Source organism: Haemorhous mexicanus, chromosome 16, assembly GCF_027477595.1.
Source record: "Haemorhous mexicanus isolate bHaeMex1 chromosome 16, bHaeMex1.pri, whole genome shotgun sequence".
Taxonomy (NCBI): Eukaryota; Metazoa; Chordata; class Aves; order Passeriformes; family Fringillidae; genus Haemorhous; species Haemorhous mexicanus.
Window position 1 is genome coordinate 2,560,586 of NC_082356.1, and position 19,204 is coordinate 2,579,789.

Below are 19,204 nucleotides of genomic sequence, written 5' to 3' on the forward strand. Positions count from 1 at the left end.
TGCTTTGTGTGGTCAAGTTCCTGAAGAGGAGGGATCTTGAAAGACTGGTGAAGAACCAGAAGCCGTGGAAGTTCACCAAGTGCCTGGTAAGGATGGCCTGCAAGCCCCAGCCTCAGCCTGGAGAAGGCCCCCGGGGGCGGTGCTCTGAGTGCGGGGCTGGCAGCTGTGCCCCTGCCCGCTGCTGCACCCAGAGGCTCTGCGGGCTCTTCTCCAGGCTCCTGTGGGCCTGAGCCAGGCTCCGATGGAGCCCTGGCCCAGCGGAGCTGTGGGGCGGGCCGGCACCGCGGCTCCCCGGGCAGCAGCTGGCCCTCTGCCCCTCCAGAGCCCGGCACCAGCAGCTGCTGGCCGCGCCTCAGGGCTGTGCAGGCAGGGGAGGCTGGGGCTGGGCGCTGGCATCGCCCGGCTGAGAGGCTGAGCTCGCGCCAACCCTTCCCTCCTGCTGCTCTCTCCAGCTGGCAGACCACGGGAGCAGAGCAGCCGAGCACCTGCGCCGGGCCCTGCCCTACCTGCAGAGCCCACAGGAGTCCCTGCGAGTGGTGGCCATCAGGTTCATTGGTGAGCCACAAGCCCGGGCTCCCTCCCGGCCCTGCCACAGCTCGGCCCCAGCCCCACCTGCTGCCACGGCAGCGCCACCCGGGCCCGGCACCATCGAGCCCCGCCTGGTCCCGGCGCTGCTGCCGCCCTCTCGCAGCCGTGCCCTGGGGCGGCAGCGTGAAGCAAAGGCTGGGCTGAGCCCTGCCGGGCCAGCAGGGCGTGTAGCCACAGTGCCGGCAGCACCTCTGGCAGGGAGCTGTGCCGCTGGGGCTGTGACAGGCTCTGTGTTCCCAGGGATGGCCGGGCGGCACCTGAGGGGGAAGAAGGAAGAGCTCCGGCTCACCTGCAACGGTGAGTGAGGGCAGCGTGCGGACAGCAGAGGCTGATGGGGGGAGCTGCAAGCCCTGCCCCGGCTGCGGAGGGCTCTGCTCCCTTTGCGGACGAGGGGCGGCATGGGCAGAGCACACAAAGATTTCAGGGCCACATGGGGGATTCGTGGCCAGGAGCTTCGGGCTGGTCCCATTGGTCCCTGCTCCCTCCTGGCCATGGCTAGAGCCGGCTGGAATGGCCCTGGCAGGGGACTCTCCTCGGGTTCTCTCAGGTTCGGGATCTGACCGTGGCTCTGTTCCTCTCTCTTTCAGCCCTTGAACACCTGACAGAGGACACCAGCAGTGCCACGTCACACATGGCACTTCATACACTGAATGTCCTCCAGTCACTCCAGAGTGAGCGATCTTCCGTCTTCCAGAGGCTGCAGGATCAGCTCTGCAGGGCATGGAGGACACGGCCTCGTCTGTCGGGGCTTGGCTGGCTGCGCTGCTGGAGATCTGCAGAGAGCTGAGCCCAGAGGCTCTGTCTGCTGGGGCCACCTAAGCCAGCGGGAATATTCTCTTTCTTTATGATTGTTCTTTTATTTTTGTTTTTTCTTTAGTATATGAATATAGAATGTGTTATAATACACAGACTCCCGGGAGCTTTCTTTTGCTTCCCAGGGTCTGCAGGGCATAGGGGAAGAGGGGAAAAAGGGTGCTTGGGCTCAGCAAGCTGTCCCAGCATGCTGTGTTGCAGGGAAAATGGCCAGAAGCCCCTTGGCCTTTGGTGGTTCTGCTGAAGCCTTTGTGCTGCCAACAGAGCGGGTGGGCAGGGGCTGGAGCTGCAGAGATCCCTGTGAGAGCGGTGCCTGGAGATGGCCACAAGCCCTGTCCCAGGCAGGAAGCGCCATCTGTGTCCTCCTGCCCGTGTGCTGCTGGCTGGATTGCTGAGGGCTCCGAGGTGCCTCTGGATGGGGCTCCTCTGCAGCTGCTGTGGGGCTGCGGCGCTGCTGCCGGGCAGGTTGGCCGGGCTGGGGGAGACCCTGAGGGGACGGGGCCAAGAAGGGACGAGGGGCTGCAGAAGCCCTGACAGGACACAGCAGTGGGAAGGCATGAGGGGGATGTGTGAGGGAGTGGGTGGCTGTAACATTGGCTCGAGTGGGAGTGGGTTGAAGACAAAGACACTAACTCTCCCCAATGTTCATGTGGCAAACAGAGAGCATTTATTCTCAAGCCCTTCCTTCTAAAGGGCCTTTGAAAAACCCAGTCTGGATAATTTCATTGCTCTGCTCTCTATGCCTTGTCAGGTTCTGCCCAGTGAAATGCTGCAGCCTTGGCAGAGATGTGACTGGGCAAGGCCCCTGTCAGTCAAACCAGGGGCTGGTGCATTCACACAGCACTAGCCAGCCTGCACTGTGACACATGGCAGCAGAGTGCAAGGCACAGCTCCGGGTGCTCCCCAGGAACCTCAGCTCTGGGAGCACTGTCTGCCCCAAGCTCCAGGGGCTGCAGTGGGAGCCCAGCTGGGCTCTGCCCTGGGGCCATCCTGCAGGGACAGCTGGAAACAGGGAGCATTCCCTTGCCACAAAGAGCCAAGCCAGGGCTTGCAGGGCAGCTGCTCCAGCCTGGACTGCACTGTTGTGTGCTGTGCTCTGGGGCTGGGGCTCCCTGCACAGGGGACTGGATGGTGTGCCAGAGTGTTGTCTTAGATAACACAAATTCTAGCGTCATCATAGAGCAAGGATTTCGTATTGTCAGAGCTTCACACCTTCTTGATGTTCCTCACAGGCAGTCCCTCTACACACTGACTGTTCCAGCTCCTTGCAGGAGTAATCTGACTCCTCTCACTCCTCTTCCCTTACTCTTATATATCACTAGTGCTTGTTGGTTGCAGGTGTGGCCTGTCAAGATCAGGCCCACCTCCAATCTTCAGCAACTGGTCCAGCTGCAACTCATTGGGGGTCAAGATCACCCTGTACACCAGAGGAGACAGAGCAGCTTCAGCTTTGGCCTTACTGGGAAGGGTGGAGAGGCTCAAGGGGATTCAGAGAGCTCATCCTGCAGGAAGGACAAGGGAAAGGGAGTGGGAGCTCAGCAGTGAGCAGAGCTGAGGGCTGGAGAGTGGCTCTCAATGACACCAAAATCCCATGGGACCTCTGAGACATTGCTGCTCCTCAGCCAGTGACAGGATGCATCCCTAAGCCTGGGGCTCAGCCTTCCTCGTGGGGAGGGGCACCAAGGAAGGCAACAGTGTGATACAGGCTGCAATGGGCTGGGAACTCACCGAGGGAAAAGAGGGAGCAGTAGTAAGAGGCAGATGGGGAGAGAACTGTTCAGAGAAGGGCTGAGCTACAACTTGAGCAAGCTGAGAAATGTCATTTTGGGGCATTCCAGATTGATTTCATTTCAGAAGTTATTGAACAAATTTATTTGTTGGGGGGTGTCATCTTTTCCCATGGAGGTGTACACTCTGCAAACTTGAGCTGTGCTGCCAAAATGCTCAAGCAAGTCTGTGCTGCAGGTCACACCATTTCTTCTTTGGCTGATTCCAGCCTGGTGCTGAGCTCCAGCAGAGCCCTGGCAGAGCCCAGAGCAGCCTCAGCACCCGCAGAGCCCGGCTGCAAGGAGAGAAAGCAGAAACCGCCCGTCAGCTGAAGGCTCCTGTGCCCTTGTCCCAGCCGCCCACGGTGCCCAGGCCATGCTGGCCGTGCTCAGAGCGGTGCCCAGAGCTGCCCATCACTGCTGCTTTTGGCAGCAGGGCAGGAGGGCAGGACGTGTGCCCAGCCTGCAGCCAGCCAGGGCACATCCACCTCCTCAGCAGCTGCCCAGAGCAGGAGGCTCCTGTGCTCGCTGCCATCTCCCAGAAGCTCTGATCCCACCATGCCAGGCAGACAGGGACCCACCTCACGCCCTCCCCTGCTGGAAGAAAAGCTGGTCCCAAACGATGTCCTCAGCCTTCTCCAAGGGCACGGCCCATCCACACTGCAGCTGGTCCCAAGCACTTCCTGATCCAGACTGGACCCAACCTATAAGGCTTCATCTAGAAAAACAAACAACAAATTATTGAAAATAGATTACAGACAAAAAGGGGAAACAAGAAAAAAGGTAAAAAAATCTTATCTCTGCCAGGGCCTTGAGGAAGGCCCAACCCCTGCATGCAAGGAAAAACCCACACACGGGGAAGGGAAGCCCAGGCTTTCTCCCTTCCCCCCTGCACTGCCCCCCACAATAACGCTGATCCCAAAGCAAACAAGGGCAGTGGAGCAGCCCAAGCCCTTCCTTGCCTGCACAGCAAAGCAGCCGCAGCACAGGTTCTGGAGTCCCACCTCTGCTCCCACCATGGGATTTGTTTGTGTCAGGCTGGCTGCCCCAGCCCCAGCCCGGGGCACGGTGGGGGCTGGGGGCTGTTGGCAGGGCCAGGAGCCCACTCCCATTTCGTACCCAGCCCAGCCCATCCCCCCAGCCCTGCCAAAACCAGCTGGGCAGGTGACTGAAGGATCAGCTGCATCTGCCCCAGCAAAGGGGGAACCTTTGGTTCCCGGCCAGGCTGTGCAATGCCCACATGTGGGAGCATCCCCCTGCGTGTGGACTCATCTGTAAATTTGCTGTGGAGCCTGGCTTTGAAGAAGGTGCCACAATCAAGGTCCATCATCTTCAGCTGGCCAGTGGCCAGGTCCAGGAAGAGGTTGCCATCCTTGATGTCATCCTCGCTGTCTCCAGCAGCAGCAGTCCCACCTGGTACAGCTTCTCCAGGGGCTCCTTCTCCTTCCCTGGGGTGAGACCAGGCTCTCAGGTTCTGCCCAAGGCCCCAGCTGTCAGGGAACCAGGACAAGCAAAACCAGCTCAGATGGTGGCCACCAGTGCTGGGCAGAGCAGCTCAGCTCCAGCACAAGGGCTCTGTGTTCCCATCTGATGAGCCCTGGGCAGTGACACGGGCAGGACAAAAAAGTCTGGCTTCCTTTGCTTCTGACTGCCAAGGCATGTGTGGAGCTGGAACTTACCAGGGCCCTGCATCACAGTGTGCCTGTGGCTCTCTCCCTTCTTCTAGTGCAGATGAATATCCTGCATCCAAGGATGACAGAGCAGCTCTTCTAATGAGGGTCTGTCCAAGTCCAGCATGGATAAACACCGCCTGATCAGATCTTGGCACTCTGGGCAGAGAAACCACAAACCACCGGTCAGTTGGAGAAGGCTCCTGTTGGCTTTGCCCCACTATTCCCGTGCCCAGGCCATGCTGGATGTGCTCAGAGCTGGGCCTAAGCTTTCCCATCCATTCCCTGGTTTGGAGGAGAGCAGGAGAGCAGGACATGTGCCACCTCCTCAGCAGCTGCCAGAGCAGGATGCTCACGAGCCCGCTGCTGTCTCCCAGCACTGGTATTCCCCCGTGCCCAGAGATGAGGATCCACCTTGAGAGAGCCCTTGTGGCAGCGAGAGTTGATGGTCCCAGCTGATGTTCTGGCCCCTCCTGAAAGGATGCTCCCCACAGACCATCTGGTGCAGCAGGATGCCCAGGGACCAGATGGTAGCTGGCCTGCCATAGTACCAGCCAAAGTGGGTCCATTCCGGGGGGCTGTATGACCGTGTTCCTATGGAATACAGATGGAGTTCATCAGGGGGATGCTGCTGCTCCCAGAGCCTGGCCCCAGCATCCCTGCTCCAGTGGCACAGGGGGTGTGACGCACTGCCCTCTCACCAGCACCTGGGACTTGTGTACAGACTTGGGGTTGGAAGAGGGCAGTGGAAGCCCTGGCAAGGCCCCACCATAACAAGGAAGAAACCACTCAGTGCTGGGGGAAAAACCATGCCTGCATCCTCCCTGCCTGCATTGCTCCAAAAAACATTATGAACCCAAAACAAACCAGGCGAGTGGAACAGTCCAAGCCCTTTCTCACCAGCACACCAAACTGGCTGGGGCACTGGTTCCGACCCCCCCTCTCGGCTACCCCCACCCACGGGTGTTTTTGTTGGGCTGGCTGCCCTAGCCCCAGTCCTGGGCAGAGTGGTGGGCAAAGGCTGCCTGCAGGGCTGGAAGCTGGCTCCACACCCAGCCCTGCTCAAAAGCAACTTGGCTGAAGTCTCAGTGCCATGAAGGGCTGCAGAAGGGAGAATCCCCACTGCCACACCCAGCTTGGGCTGTGAGATGTTGGGCCATGAGATGCTGGGACCAGGAGCACACCCTGTGTGGGCTCACCTGCAAAGTGAGTGTAGGCTGTGTCCTGCAGGTAGGTGCCACAGCCAAAGTCAATCAATTTGGCCTGCCCGGTGGCCAGGTCAACCAGGATGTTCTCTGGTTTGATGTCCCTGTGCAGGACCCCGCAGCTGGTGCAGTGCCGCACGGCCTCCAGCACCTGGCGGAACAGCTCCCGCGCCACCTCCTCGGGCAGGAAGCCCCGTGCCCGAATGAAATGCTGCAGGTCCTGACACCGCTCCGGGCGCTCCAGCACCATCAAGACATCGTTGGGGAGCTCAAGCCACTCCAGCAGCTGGACCACACCAGGGAAGCCAGTGGACACCTTGGCCAGCAGCACGATCTCCAGGGGTGCGCTGGTGCCGTCGGGCTGCGGGAGGAGCACGATGCCGTCAGTGGGGCTGATGCCGTGCCGGGGCTCAGGAAGCCCTCAGCCAGCCTGGGATGCTCTGTGCCCTGCGCTGGCCCCACGCCCGCTCTCCCTCGAGGCATCCTGGAGGCTTCCACCCTGTTGGGCCTCGGCTCATCCCCGCTCGGCATGGCCCGGCTGCTCCCGCTGGCCCCGCTCACTCACCAGCTCGCCCCAGTGCCGGACGCGCTCCCGTGGCACCCTTTTGATGGCCACCTGCAAGCCAAGGGCAGCAGCGGGCTGAGTTCGCCGCCCGCCTTGCTCAGCCCCATCCTCCGCCCTCCTCCTCCTCCGCCCCCTCCTCCTCCTCCTCCTCCTGCGCCCGCCGCTCACCGGGGCACCGTCCGAGAGCCGCGTGGCCGCGAAGACGCTGCCGAAGCCGCCGCGCCCCAGCAGCGAGCCCAGCCGGTACTGCTCCTTCAGGCCCTGCTGCGCCTTCCCTGCCGGCGGGACGCGGCTGTCAGCGCTCGGCCCGGGGCCGGCAACGGCCCCCGAGCGCCCCTCAAGCGCCCCAGGCCGGCCATCCCCAGGCGTTCGCTCCCTGCAGCGGGACAGCGGCGGCTCGGGGCCGGCGGCCGCGCTGCCGAGCGGCGGAGCTCGGGCCGGGCAAGCGGCAGCGGAGGCGGCGGGAGCGGCCGCGCCGCCTGTGTCCTCCGCGGGCCCCGGGAGGGGCCGGGGCCGGGGCCGGGGCCGGGGCCGGGGCCAGGCTCTGGCCAGGCGGAGCCAAAGGGAGGCGATGCCGCCCCAGCCCCAGGCACTGATGCCCGCCCAGCAGCGCCACCGCCAGTACGACCAGAGCCGGCCGGAGGCGAGACCGCGGCGGGACGCCCGGGGCCGGGGACGGGGCAGCCCCGCCCGGGGCCGGGGGCGGGCCGGGGGCATGGCCCGACCGGGCAAGGGGAGAGAGACTGGGAGAGGAGGGGACCTCGGGAAAGGGAGACCGGGAGAGGGAGAGACAAGCGGGACTGCGGGACAAGCGGGACTGCGGGAGAGGGAGAGGACAAGCAAGAGGGGCTCGGCAAAGTCGCTGCTTTTGCTGCTGCTTTCGCTGCTGGTTTCGCTGCTGCTGCTGCCGCTGCAACTGAAGCGCCGAGGCCGTTTGTCCCCGTGTCCGTTTGTCCGTTGCCCACTGGCCCCCGCGCCGAGCCCCGCGCTCCCCGGGGGCAGCCCCTGAGCCTGTCCAAACACGGGAACTTGGCCGTGTTCAGCCAAGACCCAGAGTCTGCACTCCTGCACAGCAGCACAGGAATCCCCTCGGTCCCTGCTGTGCATTGTCCCTGCTGAGGGTCAAACACTATCGGAGCACATTCCCTGAATGCTGAATTTGTACGTGACCCAGGCACTGCACTTACCTCTCCAGCATTGCTTTCCAGAGAAAACCAGGGGAAGGCAAACTGGGTGTAGCTCATGGTATTTGACAGTGTCTACAACTTGCCAAGTCATGGATCTTCGAGGTGAGATCCATTTGGAATTAATGGGAAGGAGAAGTAGTGCAAGATGGAAAAGGGGAGCATAAAAATAAATCGAGTAAAACATCTCAGATGGTTTCTTTCTGTTTTCTTTGAATTTCTTAAAAGCTCTTTCAGTTTTCCCATCATCTGCTCCTCAGTCCTCTTTGCTCTTTCCAAGAATCTTTCCTGGAGAATGAGGTGCAGCTTTTGTCACAAGATGTGCCACCAACTGCAGCTCCTCTTGGCTTTCCACACCATGTGTGTAGCACGACTCTTGCAGCAAAGCAGGACAAATATTTGAAGAACTTGACAGCTTCTTCTTTCTTTTCCTTGTGGGCTGGGCAGTTGTGCCATTGGTGAGGTTTTCAATGTTACTGTTCTACCCTCAGAAAACATGATGGGCTACCAGGAATTGTTAGGGAATGCTAACCTGACTGAATGCAGAGAAAGAACCTCCAGAGCCTGCAGCCAGAAATGGAGAGCTGTGGGATAATCATTCCAACATGCCCATGGACATACTGAAAGTGAGCTAGAAGATGAAAATGGGCTGACAGAGGGAGTTTGTCTCAGTGTTCAGTTCAGATGCTTCTACATCTCATGCATTGATATGAATCAAGAGTACAGTCAGTTCATGAAAAGTACCAGAACATGCTGGACCTGTCAGGAGATGACTGGAAGAATTTGAAAAGGAGAAATGCATGGAATGACTTTGCGAACTTTGTCTCTAAGAAGGGTCATTTTTTTCCTAATAATTTCTGATCAATTCCCTCTGCTTTTGTGCTTCCTAACAAGTCCATTTTCATCCCAGATTGCCCATGAAATGGCAGCCTTGAGCTTGTGGAAGTGCCTGAAAGATGCCCTGTTCCTCTGCAGGGACCCTGAGGCTGAAGCAGGAGCCTGAGCCCTCTCTGGCGAAGCCTCCTCCGAGCTGGAATTTGTGCCGTGCTGGGAGAGGAGGAGGAGGGGGAGAGCGCTGGCGCTGTGTGGCAGGAGCAGGAGGTTTGGGCCGCAGGACATTCCGTCTGCGCCGCTGCCCCGCAATGGGCGGCCGTGCCCGGGGCTCTGGGCCTGGCCCCGCGTGCGCTGAGCTCCCGACACTGCGGGAGCTCCCCGGGCTGGGCTCAGCTTCCCGCTGGGACTGGGCAGCAGGCTGGGCTCCAGCTGGGATCAGCAGCAGCTGGAAATACCTCTGCGCATCTCCACTTGCTGCTGCTGCTGCTGCTCAGAAGGAGAAACAATGAAGTGAGTCGAGAAGTTCTGGTTTCTCTTTCTCCTGGTGGATTTTTTCATTTGATTTGACACTTGAGAGGCAATTTCTGTGATGGCCTCTATCAGATGATTTTATTTCAGCAGCAGCAGCAACAGGGCCGTGTTTGAGCACTGCAAATGTGGTCTGTGTGGCTTTAATTCTCCTTGACTTAGTGCTCAGGGACTTTAGGGGATTTCAAGATCTGCTAATCATGATGCCTGTGACCAAAAGCCTGAGTTCACCTATTGCCGGCCGGGGGTCTATGTACAAAATCACAAACAGGACGGGACTGCTGAGGACAGTGTCTTGAGGTGTTTATTTTCCAGCATCAGTCTCATTACATGGTTATGACAATGGGAAGATGCCGGCAGTTTGTCTCCTCGGCAGCAGACAAAGAACTCAATGTTACAACTTACTTTAAAAGTTTTTTGACCAATCACACAAAGCAGAAGCATATTGACAGTAGTTCTATCCAACCATTATAAGCACACGTACCTTCGGTTAAAACAATACCTGATTATTTCGAATACAATACCTGCTTCTAAGCCTTAAAACGAAATGCTCAGAGCTCATTTATTAAGCTCAGTACTTCCTAATATCAGGCTAGATATACTTTTCTGCAGCTTAGGGAGTTTTTCTAACCAAGCGTTAATACACAAACTATTGTTCTATTTGTCCATACTTTCCCACTTCTTATTTAACTTTTCTGCTGCCCTATCTCATGGTTACAGCTCAGCTCTAATCACAGTTCTGCTGTCTCTGAAGCCTGCCTTTTTCAGCTTTCCCAAAATCCTCTGATTTTAAGAATTCCCACATTCACCATCACGAAAAAAGCACTCTGGGTAGCACTGATCAAAAAAGGCGATTGCAGTTTTACAGATAAATTTCAAGCGGCAAGAGCAGCCATGATCTCCAATTGCCAAGGCAAAGGCAGCAGCAGCCTCCTGCTGTCACCTCAGGGTGAGTAAAGCAGTGCTGAAAACAGCGCTGGAACCCGATCCTTTCTTTCTCTGCGGGCTGGGTCAGGGCAGCACAGGCGGGCCCTGCACAGTCAGGGCTGGGTGTGGGTGATTGCTGCTCTACTCCAGAACTGAGCTGGAAAAAGCCCTCGGGAACCGAGGCAGGAGCAGGCGGGAAGGGGCCGGCGCTGCTGCTGCTCCTGGCCGGGAGCCCCGGCTGGGCCGGGCCGGCGCCCCCTGCGCTGCGGCTGCTGCTGCTGCCGCCAGAGCCGGGCGGGACTCGGGGACAGGGAACGGACACGGGGGGACAGCAAAGGCCTGGCGGCTGCAGGGATGGTGGCGCTCAGGCCAGCGCCAGCACAGAGCTTCAGCCCGCAATGAACCCCGAGGGAAACGCTGGGGAAAGGCTCCATTTCAGCCTTTCTTCACTCGGGGCTGTGAAGGGACTGAAATAAAAGGAGAACAAGCAGGGCCCGACCCCTTCTCCTTTGGGAGGAGCCCCAGGCCTGGGGCTGTGAGGGGCCGTGAGGGGGAGAAGGGTCTCTGAGAGGCTGTGGGAGGCTTGGCACCTCATGGAACCAAGGGTTGGTTATGACACTGCAGAACCAAGGTGATTCCTGCTGACAGTTCAGAACCTCATGGAACCAAGGGGCAATTCTGGACAGCAGGGCCATGGAACCAAGGAGTCCATTGGGACATTACAGAACCTCTTGGAATCAAGGTGTCCATCTCACTCTACTGAACCTCATGGAACAAAGGGTCCCTTGTGACACTGTGGAGCCAAGGACACTGCTGTTGGCTGTACGAAAGCTTGTGGAACCAAAAGTCCATTGTGACATTCTGGGGCCTCGTGGAACCATGGAGACCATTATGACACTTCAGGACTCACTGGAACCAAGGGGCCATTTAACCTAAGGGTCATTGTAGCACGGCGGGGCCTCATGGAATCAAGGGGATCTTAGTGGGGCTCCGTGAGACCACCGAGAGATTCTGACTCTGTGGAACCAAGGAGACCATTGTGGCACTACAGGGTGCGGTGGAACTAAGAACTCATGTGACAGGGAGGAGCCCAATGGAATCAAGGGGCCTTTCCCCATTTCAGGGTTTCATGGAGCCAAGGTGTCCTTGTGACACTGTGGGGCATCATGGAGTCCTGGAGACCATTCTGGCACTTTGAGGCCTTGTTGAATCAAGGGGCTCTGCAGGGCCTTGTGGAACCAAGGAGCTCTTTGTGACACTGCAGGGACTCATGGAAGCAATGAGACCATTCTGGCACTCTGAGTCCCCATGGCACCAAGGGGCCAGTGTGACACTATGGGTCCCCATGGAAGCAAGGGGCCAGTGTGACATTATGGGTCCCCATGGAAGCAAGGGGCCAGTGTGACACTGCAGAGCCAAGGAGACCACTGTGGTATCGCTGGGCCTTCTGGAAACAACGTTCTGCTGCATGGCCCCCAGGGTCCAAGAACATGGAACAAGTCTTGCTGGCTTAGCCTGGCTGGTCCGGCTGACCTTGGCATGTTGAGGGTTGCTATTCATCTGGCCCTGAAGCCATGGAGCTCCATGTTTTCCTTCCTCTGGGAAAGAACTCTCCTTCTCCTCCAGGGGTTCATAGCTGAAATTGGGATTCTACCTCCATATTTGATTATATCAAAGCATTGTTCCTATATGAAATCTGCCAGAACAGACAGCTCTAGATGGCCTTGGCATCTGGGGGGGCAACCTCTCATCTGCCGTCAAAACACTGGGGGGGCTGTGCTTTTCTTTCCATGGAAAGAAACATCTCTCATGTGCAGGCATCCATAGCCAAAACTGGGAATCTGCCTCCAAAATTCCTTATATCCAAGAGAGCTCCCAGATAAAAGCTGCCAGGACTGTCTAGGTTCCCTTGGATTCCTGAAGACCAGCTCTCATCTGCCTGTGAAACACTGGGGCTCTGCCCTTTCCTTCCTGTGCAGAAGAGCTGTCATTCTGGTCCAGGCACCCATGGCTATAGAAATACACTGCTACATATGGCTGAAATGGAATTGCACCTCCAAAACTCCCCAAATATCCAAGGGTTGCTTTCAGACAAAAGCTGCAAGGACAGACAGGTCTGGCTTACCTTGGCCTCCAGTGCCTGCCTCTCATCTGCCTTCAAAACCCTGGGGCTCTGTGGTTTCCTTCCTGTAGAAAAGAACCGTCCTTCTTGTCCAGGCGCCCATGTCCTCAAGCACATGAGCACTGTATAGGGACAGAGGAGCTCTGTGCTCAGTGGGGTGCAGACTGAGGCCAGAAGGGGAGAGCCCTGGGAGGGACTGAAGGGTGGATTCAGAGATGGTGGATCCTTTTGACATAGTAGAGTACAGCCAGAGAAAGAAAGTGTTAATGCAAAGGGCAGCTTGGGAGGCCCAGACTGGGAAAAAAGAACAAGGAATTTCCCTGCCAGGGCAGGGCTGTGGTGCAACACATCCCTCAGAAGGAGCCTGGGTCAGCCCAAGGCTTTGTGTGGGCAGGCAGAGGCAGGCAGGAGGCAGAGCTGTCAGCAAAGGAAGGGGCCAGCCAGGTGGGGCAGCCGGGGGATGAGCACAGCCTGCAGGGACAGAGGTGCAGGGCAGGGACACCGTAGCACAGCCTGGGCTGCACAGGGCACAGGCATGGGCAGCAGCTGCCAGGCCCTGACAGAGGCAACTTGGGCAGCACTTTGGCCATGGCTGCTGGGCCTGGGCCTGAGCCAGGAGCAGGAGACAAGTGACCCTTGCAGGCCTGGGGCCTCATGGCCTCCTTGTCCCTGCTCAGCAGCCTGGCGGGGGCCGCCCCATGCTCCTGCCCTTGGCACTGCACATCCCCACATGTCAGTGCCCATCCCGGGAAGAGCCCTGAGCAAGGAGGGAGGGACAGGATCTGCCTGGCCAGGGGCTGGGGCTCAGGCCTTGGCCCTTTGCATTCCTGAAACACATCCAGATTTGCTCAGCCCCAAAGACACCTTTGCCTTGTTTTTCCCCAGCTGTCATCACTGCCTCCAGTGTTCTGCTCTAACTGGAACCTGGGGACACTTTCTCAGTCTTGTCCCTCAGTGGGACCCATTAAAACTTGAAGAAACGTTGGAGATTGATTGTGACTTTGAATTCTTGAGAGATTTCTTCAACTCCCTCTCAGGGAGTGATGTTCAGGGCCTGAGCACCCAACCCACAAGAGAAGTCCTTGTGCTGTGTCTGTTCTGCTGAGCTGGGCTGGGCTCCTGGAACAGAAGGAACTCCTGGCAATCAAGAAGAGCTTCAAAATAACATATCTCCTCAGGAGCAGCTCCTCTCCCAACCCAGCAGGGCTGAGGGCACTGCCTGCGGCCACCCCGGGCACAGCACAGAGACAGAGAGATTTTCAATCAGTCAGGGCTGTGAAGATGCTGAGAAGTGACTGGGGGAGAATCACTGCCAGCCCTTGGCACAGGAACCTCTGGCTGCAGGACAAGGCAGCTGCAGCTCCTGGAGCCATCTCCTAAAGCTGGAACATCCCAACGCCTCCAGACGCTGTGAGTACATTCTCTGATTGTCTCTTGTGCAGAGCAGCCAGGGGTGCCCAGGGCTGTCCTGCAGAGCAGGGTCCTGCAGCCCAGGGCACTTTGCTGGGGCAGGGACTCTGCTGCCTGCCAGGGACAGCTCTCAGCCAGCCCTGGCAGCTGCTCCAAGCACTGTGGGACCAGATCTGGGTGGGAGGAGACAGCTGGTAAGGCTTGGAAGAGTTTCTGTTGTGTGGTGAGGATGCTACATTGTTAAGGGATGCTCCCAGCATGACACTGATCTCCAGGGTATTTCCTAGTAGATTAAATGATAAGCACAGCAAAGCAGGGTCTGCATAAAACAAAAAAATCCTGCTTTATTAATCCATTTCTCTGGGATGCCTGGATAGAAAAATGCACTTAGATATTCCTGTCTCACTTTAGACAGAGAAAAATTATTAAAAAAAAAAAAAAAATTCTCTGAGATCTGAATATACCAGGCAGTGCCAGAAATCAGCACAGGGTTCCTTAGGGCAGCATCAGCATCGCTTTTCCAGTCCTTTTCAGGATTGCTCTGACATTCCCATCAGAGCCTGCAGAGCCAGAGCTGCCCTTGGGCAGTGCCAGAGCTGGGAGGGGTCTGCAGGGCAGAGCTGAGCCCCCAGGGCTGAGCTGCGCTCAGGCAGCACTGACATGGCCCAGTCCTGGGCACAGGGAGCAGCTGCTGGCAGGGACCGCTCCAGGTAGCAGAGCCCTGGGCAGGCAGTGGAGGGAAAGTGCCCCCAGGCTGTGCTGGGATATTTGAAATTCTCCACAAACTGAAGTATTGCATGATTAGTTATTCTACAGACCCCCATGCCAAGACAGAGCAAATGTCCAACAGCAGCTCCATCAGCCACTTCCTCCTGCTGGCATTGGCAGACACGCGGCAGCTGCAGCTCCTGCACTTCTGCCTCTTGCTGGGCATCTCCCTGGCTGCCCTCCTGGGCAACGGCCTCATCATCAGCGCCGTAGCCTGCGGCCACCACCTGCACACGCCCATGTTCTTCTTCCTGCTCAACCTGGCCCTCACTGACCTGGGCTCCATCTGCACCACTATGCCCAAAGCCATGCACAATTCCCTCTGGGACACCAGGACCATCTCCTACTCAGGATGTGCTGCTCAGGTGTTTCTGTTTGTCCTTTTCTATTCAGCAGAAATTTCCCTGCTGACCATCATGTGCTACGACCGCTATGTGTCCATCTGCAAACCCCTGCTCTACGGGACCCTCCTGGGCAGCAGAGCTTGTGCCCACATGGCAGCAGCTGCCTGGGCCAGTGCCTTTCTCAATGCTCTGCTGCACACGGCCAATACATTTCCCCTGCCCCTGTGCCACGGCAATGCTCTGGGCCAGTTCTTCTGTGAAATCCCACACATCCTCAAGCTCTCCATCTCACACTCCCAGCTCAGGGAACTTGGATTTCTTGCTGTTGGTTCCTGTTTAGCATTTGGTTCTTTTGTGTTCATTGTTTTCTCCTATGTGCAGATCTTTAGGACTGTGCTGAGGATCCCCTCTGAGCAGGGATGGCACAAAGCCTTTTCCACCTGCCTCCCTCACCTGGCCGTGGTCTCCCTGTTCCTCAGCACTGCAGCCTTTGCCTACCTGAAGCCCCCATCCATCTCCTCCCCATCCCTGGATCTGGCAGTGTCAGTTCTGTACTCAGTGGTGCCTCCAGCCCTGAACCCCCTCATCTACAGCCTGAGGAACCAGGAGCTCAGGAATAGCCTGAAGAAAATGATATCAATTGGTTTTCAGAAGCAATAAACTCTCATTCTTCTGCATATCTCTTATGATGTTACTCTTTAATTCTCACTCTGTGTCCTGTATTTTTTGCCGTTTACATAGGCGTTAAACTTTTGTGAATTTGTTCACAGAACAATGTTTGACTCCAGTATTTTTATTTTAATATTTATCTTTCTTTTTGCACCCAGATACTGGAAAACCAGCATCTGTATACTACATATATGCTAACACAAAATAAAGAACTCTGTATTGCCATGTGTGCCTGACATCTTTCCTCCCTGATTTCTAGAGCTGCAGGATCCATGCCTCTGGGCAGAGCTGGAGGAGAAAAAGGAACCCCAGTGTTCCTCACTTCCAGGGAGCCCCAGGGCTTCTCCTCCATAGCCTCCCCTGCCTTCACTCCCACACTCACCTTCAGAACCCCTGTGCTGGTTTAGGGCCTCAGGGCTCTGCCAGCTCAGTCCCTGTCATGCTGTGTGCCTGTCAAGGGAATGCAGGCAGGGACAGGTTGTGGGCACTGCTGGGACAGAGCTGGGCTCTGCAGCAGCATTTCCATCATGCAAGGGCATCTCCCCAGTGCAGAGCCTGAAAGCTTCAATCTCCTTCCCAGTTACTCTCAGGGATGTGCCCAGCACAGTGCCCTGGAGAGGAAACCAGCAGTGCCCAGCAGAAGTGTGGCAGTGATCAGGGTGGGGGCTGTCCCAGCAGTGCAAAGCCAGCACTGCTACAGCAGTGGCCTCTCACCCCAGGTCACAGAGGTTCTTCTTCTCTCCATGGAGGGACATCAAGTGCCCGGGTCAGGAGTCTGTGTCTGCAGTGCATGGACACTCCACAGCCCTGAACATCCTGTGTGTGTGAGGGGACATAAACCCAGTGAGCACAAACTCCTTCAGCTGCTCCTGGACTTTCCAGAGAGTAACATCCCCTGGGAACCCCTGAGTGCAGGGCTGGGACGAGCTCCTGAGCACAGAGCTCCCTGTGTCCATCCCTCTGGCCCTGGGACACCTCAGGCAGGGCAGAGCAGGGCAGGGTGACACCCGCAGGGCTGAGGTCCCTGCCAGGCTCTGGCAGTGGCAGCAGAGCCCAGGGAGCCCCTGCCCGTGCTGCAATGAACTCTGTGTGTGTGTGCAAGGGAAGGACTCGTGTCCCTGGGCAGCCCTGGGGCTGGGAGGAGGGCATGAGCCCAGCTCAGGGGTGGGCACCTGGCAGAGCCCTGACATTTCTGGCTGTGCCCATAAGAGAAGAGTTGGGCAAGGTGACTGTGGTTAAACCCCTCTGGCCATCAAGTACAGCCAAGTGTCTCTGTCACTGTCCCTCCTTCATCAGAAAACAGGAGAAAATAAGGTGAAAACATTGGGGGTCATCATAAAGAGAGATTAATACTGGAGGGACCAAAAAGCAAAGGCCAAATGCAGAAGCAAGGAAAACCATGGGAAAACAAGAGTTCAGCACCTGTAGTGGTTGCTTTGGAAGACAAATGTATTAATACAGAAAATCCAGAGACCTTCTTGTCCCCCTCATTTCCCTGCTGATCTGGACATCACAGGGAATGGAAGAGCCCTTGGGTCAGTCCAGCCAAGCTGTCCCATCCCTGCGCCCCCAGGAAAACCTGCCCACCCCCAGCCCATTGGGGGAGCGGGTTGCAGAAAAGCCTCATGTGGGGCGAGCCCTGCTCAGGGACAGCCAAAGCCTTGGGCTGGGACCAGCCCTGCTGCAGCCACAAGAGCCAAGCACAGCAGGACAGGGGTGCTCTGGGCAAAGGGAACTCCATCCCAGCCACACCCAGGCCAAGGGGGCTCAGGGGGCTCTTCCCACCTCTGCTATTCCACAATTGAATGAATCTTTTCCTTGGAGAGCTCTTTGAAGAGACAATTGCCAGAGAGGCAGAAGCAGAGCTATAAAATGCTCCAGTACAAACACAGCAGCTCCTGTGAGGAATGAACCCTCCCAGGGCAGTGCTGTGGCAGGAGCAGCACCCAGAAGGAGGGGGATGAGCTCAGTGCATGTGTGTGTGTCCCCAGACACAGAGGGTGAGGGTGGGCAGAGGTCAGGGCAGGGCTGGCAGTGGCAGGGCAGAGCCAGGGGGCAGCGAGATGGGAGTGTGCAGCCTGCAGGGACACAGCAGCAGCTGTGGGACAGCGCAGGACAAGCTGTGCTGGACATGGCCAAGGGCCCTGGCGGGGCTTGCAGTGCCCAGGAGAAGCCACATCTTGGTGCCCTGGGCACAGCAGGGTCTGTGCCACCAAGGGCTGGGAGGAGACACCTTGTCCTGAGGCACTGGGGCCTCCTGGCACAGCCCCAGCCAGGCTGGGCACTGTCAGCCCCTTGTCCTGCCCTCAGCATCCCCCCCTGCCCCACATCCCAGTGGCCTCAGGGATCTGCTGGAAGGAGTCCCTGGGGAGCCTTGCTCAGGAATGGCCCTGGGGGCTCCTTAATGCTCCGAGGGACTTTGGGTTTTGCTTTTGCCTGGGAGTCTCTGAGAGGTTTGTGCAATTGTGGCCTCCGGTTCTCTTCTCTAAAGAGTCCAGAAAGAGCCTGTGTTGGTGATGGACCTCACTGGACTGACACTGAAACTGCATGAAAAACAGAAACTCCAACAACACCTTACAGAATTTAGGCATTACTTTATTCTTGCCAGGATGTCATTGCGGCCATCACATGCAACAGAAATTATTCCATCCACACGTGTCCGGGTTGCACAGTGAAAATCATTCCATCACACATTGTTCTTTACTACGCTTTTCACATATTTATACAGAAAAAACCCAAAGAAATTAATGTTCTTTGCTCTCAAATTATCCAATTCTTAGTATTCCATCTGCTATTGCTGATTGATCCGTTCACCTTTGATGTCAATTAAGTCCTCATTCTTTGATTCCCTTCTCAATCTTTTCCCAGACCAGGTGTCTCTGCACACTGGGGGTGATGTTCATTAATGTTCATTTACCTCCTGTGCATTTTCTGGCCACTCCCAATCTGTAGATGTTAAGCTCATCAGGCCTCACCCAGCCTTGGTGAGCAGAGTCTTTTGAAGAGAAACTTCAATTCCCCTCTACCCGGGCAAACAAACCCCTGACTGAAGTTACGTTAAAAGAAACCAGAAGTTGTATCGTTTCTGATAATTCCATTAGGTTCCATAGTGTCACAGTGCTCTCCTTGGCTCCATGAAGCCACGCAGTGTCACATTGAACCTGGGTTCCACCAAGCCCTGCGGTGTCACCCTTGACCCTTGGTTCCATGAGGCCCCACAGTGTCACCGTGGCTCCTTGGTTCCATGAGGCCCCACAGTGTCACCCTTGCTCCTTGGTTCCATGAGGCCCCACAGTGTCACCGTGGCTCCTTGGTTCCATGAGGCCCCACAGTGTCACCGTGGCTCCTTGGTTCCATGAGGCCCCACAGTGTCACCGTGGCTCCTTGGTTCCACGTGACCACACAGTGCCACCCTTGCTCCTTGGTTCCAGTGGCCCCACAATGTCACCCTTGCCCCTTGGTTCCATGTGGCCCCCCAGAGTCACAACAGCCCCTTGGTACCATGGCCTAGTTTTTGGCAGTGGTGGGGCACAGGGATGGCTCCTGTGAGAAGCTGCTGGAAGCTTCCACCGTGCCTGGCACAGCCAATCCCTGATGGCTTCAAGGATGGACCTGCTGCTGGCCAAGGCTGGGCCAGTTACAAACGGTGGTAGCGCCTCCGTGATAACAGATTTAAAAAGAAACTAAAATAGAGATTGTCATGCAGTTTTAACTCCAGTCAGAAAAGAGCAGAGGGAAGACATGTGAGAAGAACAACTCTGCAGACATCAAGGTCAGTGCAGAAGGAGGGGGAGGAGGTGCTCCAGGCACT

General features: G+C 57.1%; 2 protein-coding genes across 2 annotated transcripts; one reads left to right on the plus strand and one right to left on the minus strand.

Moving 5' to 3' along the window:
- Nucleotides 1-6,118: 6,118 nt before the first annotated feature.
- LOC132334561 (serine/threonine-protein kinase pim-1-like) lies at nt 6,119-7,851 on the minus strand (the record flags this gene model as incomplete). The annotated part of the gene is made up of 3 exons (XM_059860665.1): nt 7,795-7,851; nt 6,608-6,658; nt 6,119-6,379 (listed from the first exon to the last, which is right to left on the minus strand). Coding segments are annotated over exons 1-3 (369 nt in total), but the record flags the coding sequence as incomplete, so codon positions are not given.
- A 6,600-nt stretch (nt 7,852-14,451) lies between these two features.
- On the plus strand, nt 14,452-15,453 carry LOC132335053 (olfactory receptor 14J1-like). The gene has a single exon (XM_059861172.1). The coding sequence runs from the start codon at nt 14,452-14,454 to the stop codon at nt 15,382-15,384; it is 933 nt and encodes a 310-aa protein (XP_059717155.1). The 3' UTR covers nt 15,385-15,453.
- The last annotated feature ends 3,751 nt before the right edge of the window (nt 15,454-19,204 follow it).

What these genes read in the sequence shown, in the direction of transcription:
- LOC132335053 (XM_059861172.1), top strand. Translation starts at nt 14,452, where the DNA reads ATGTCCAACAGCAGCTCCATCAGCCACTTCCTCCTGCTGGCATTGGCA.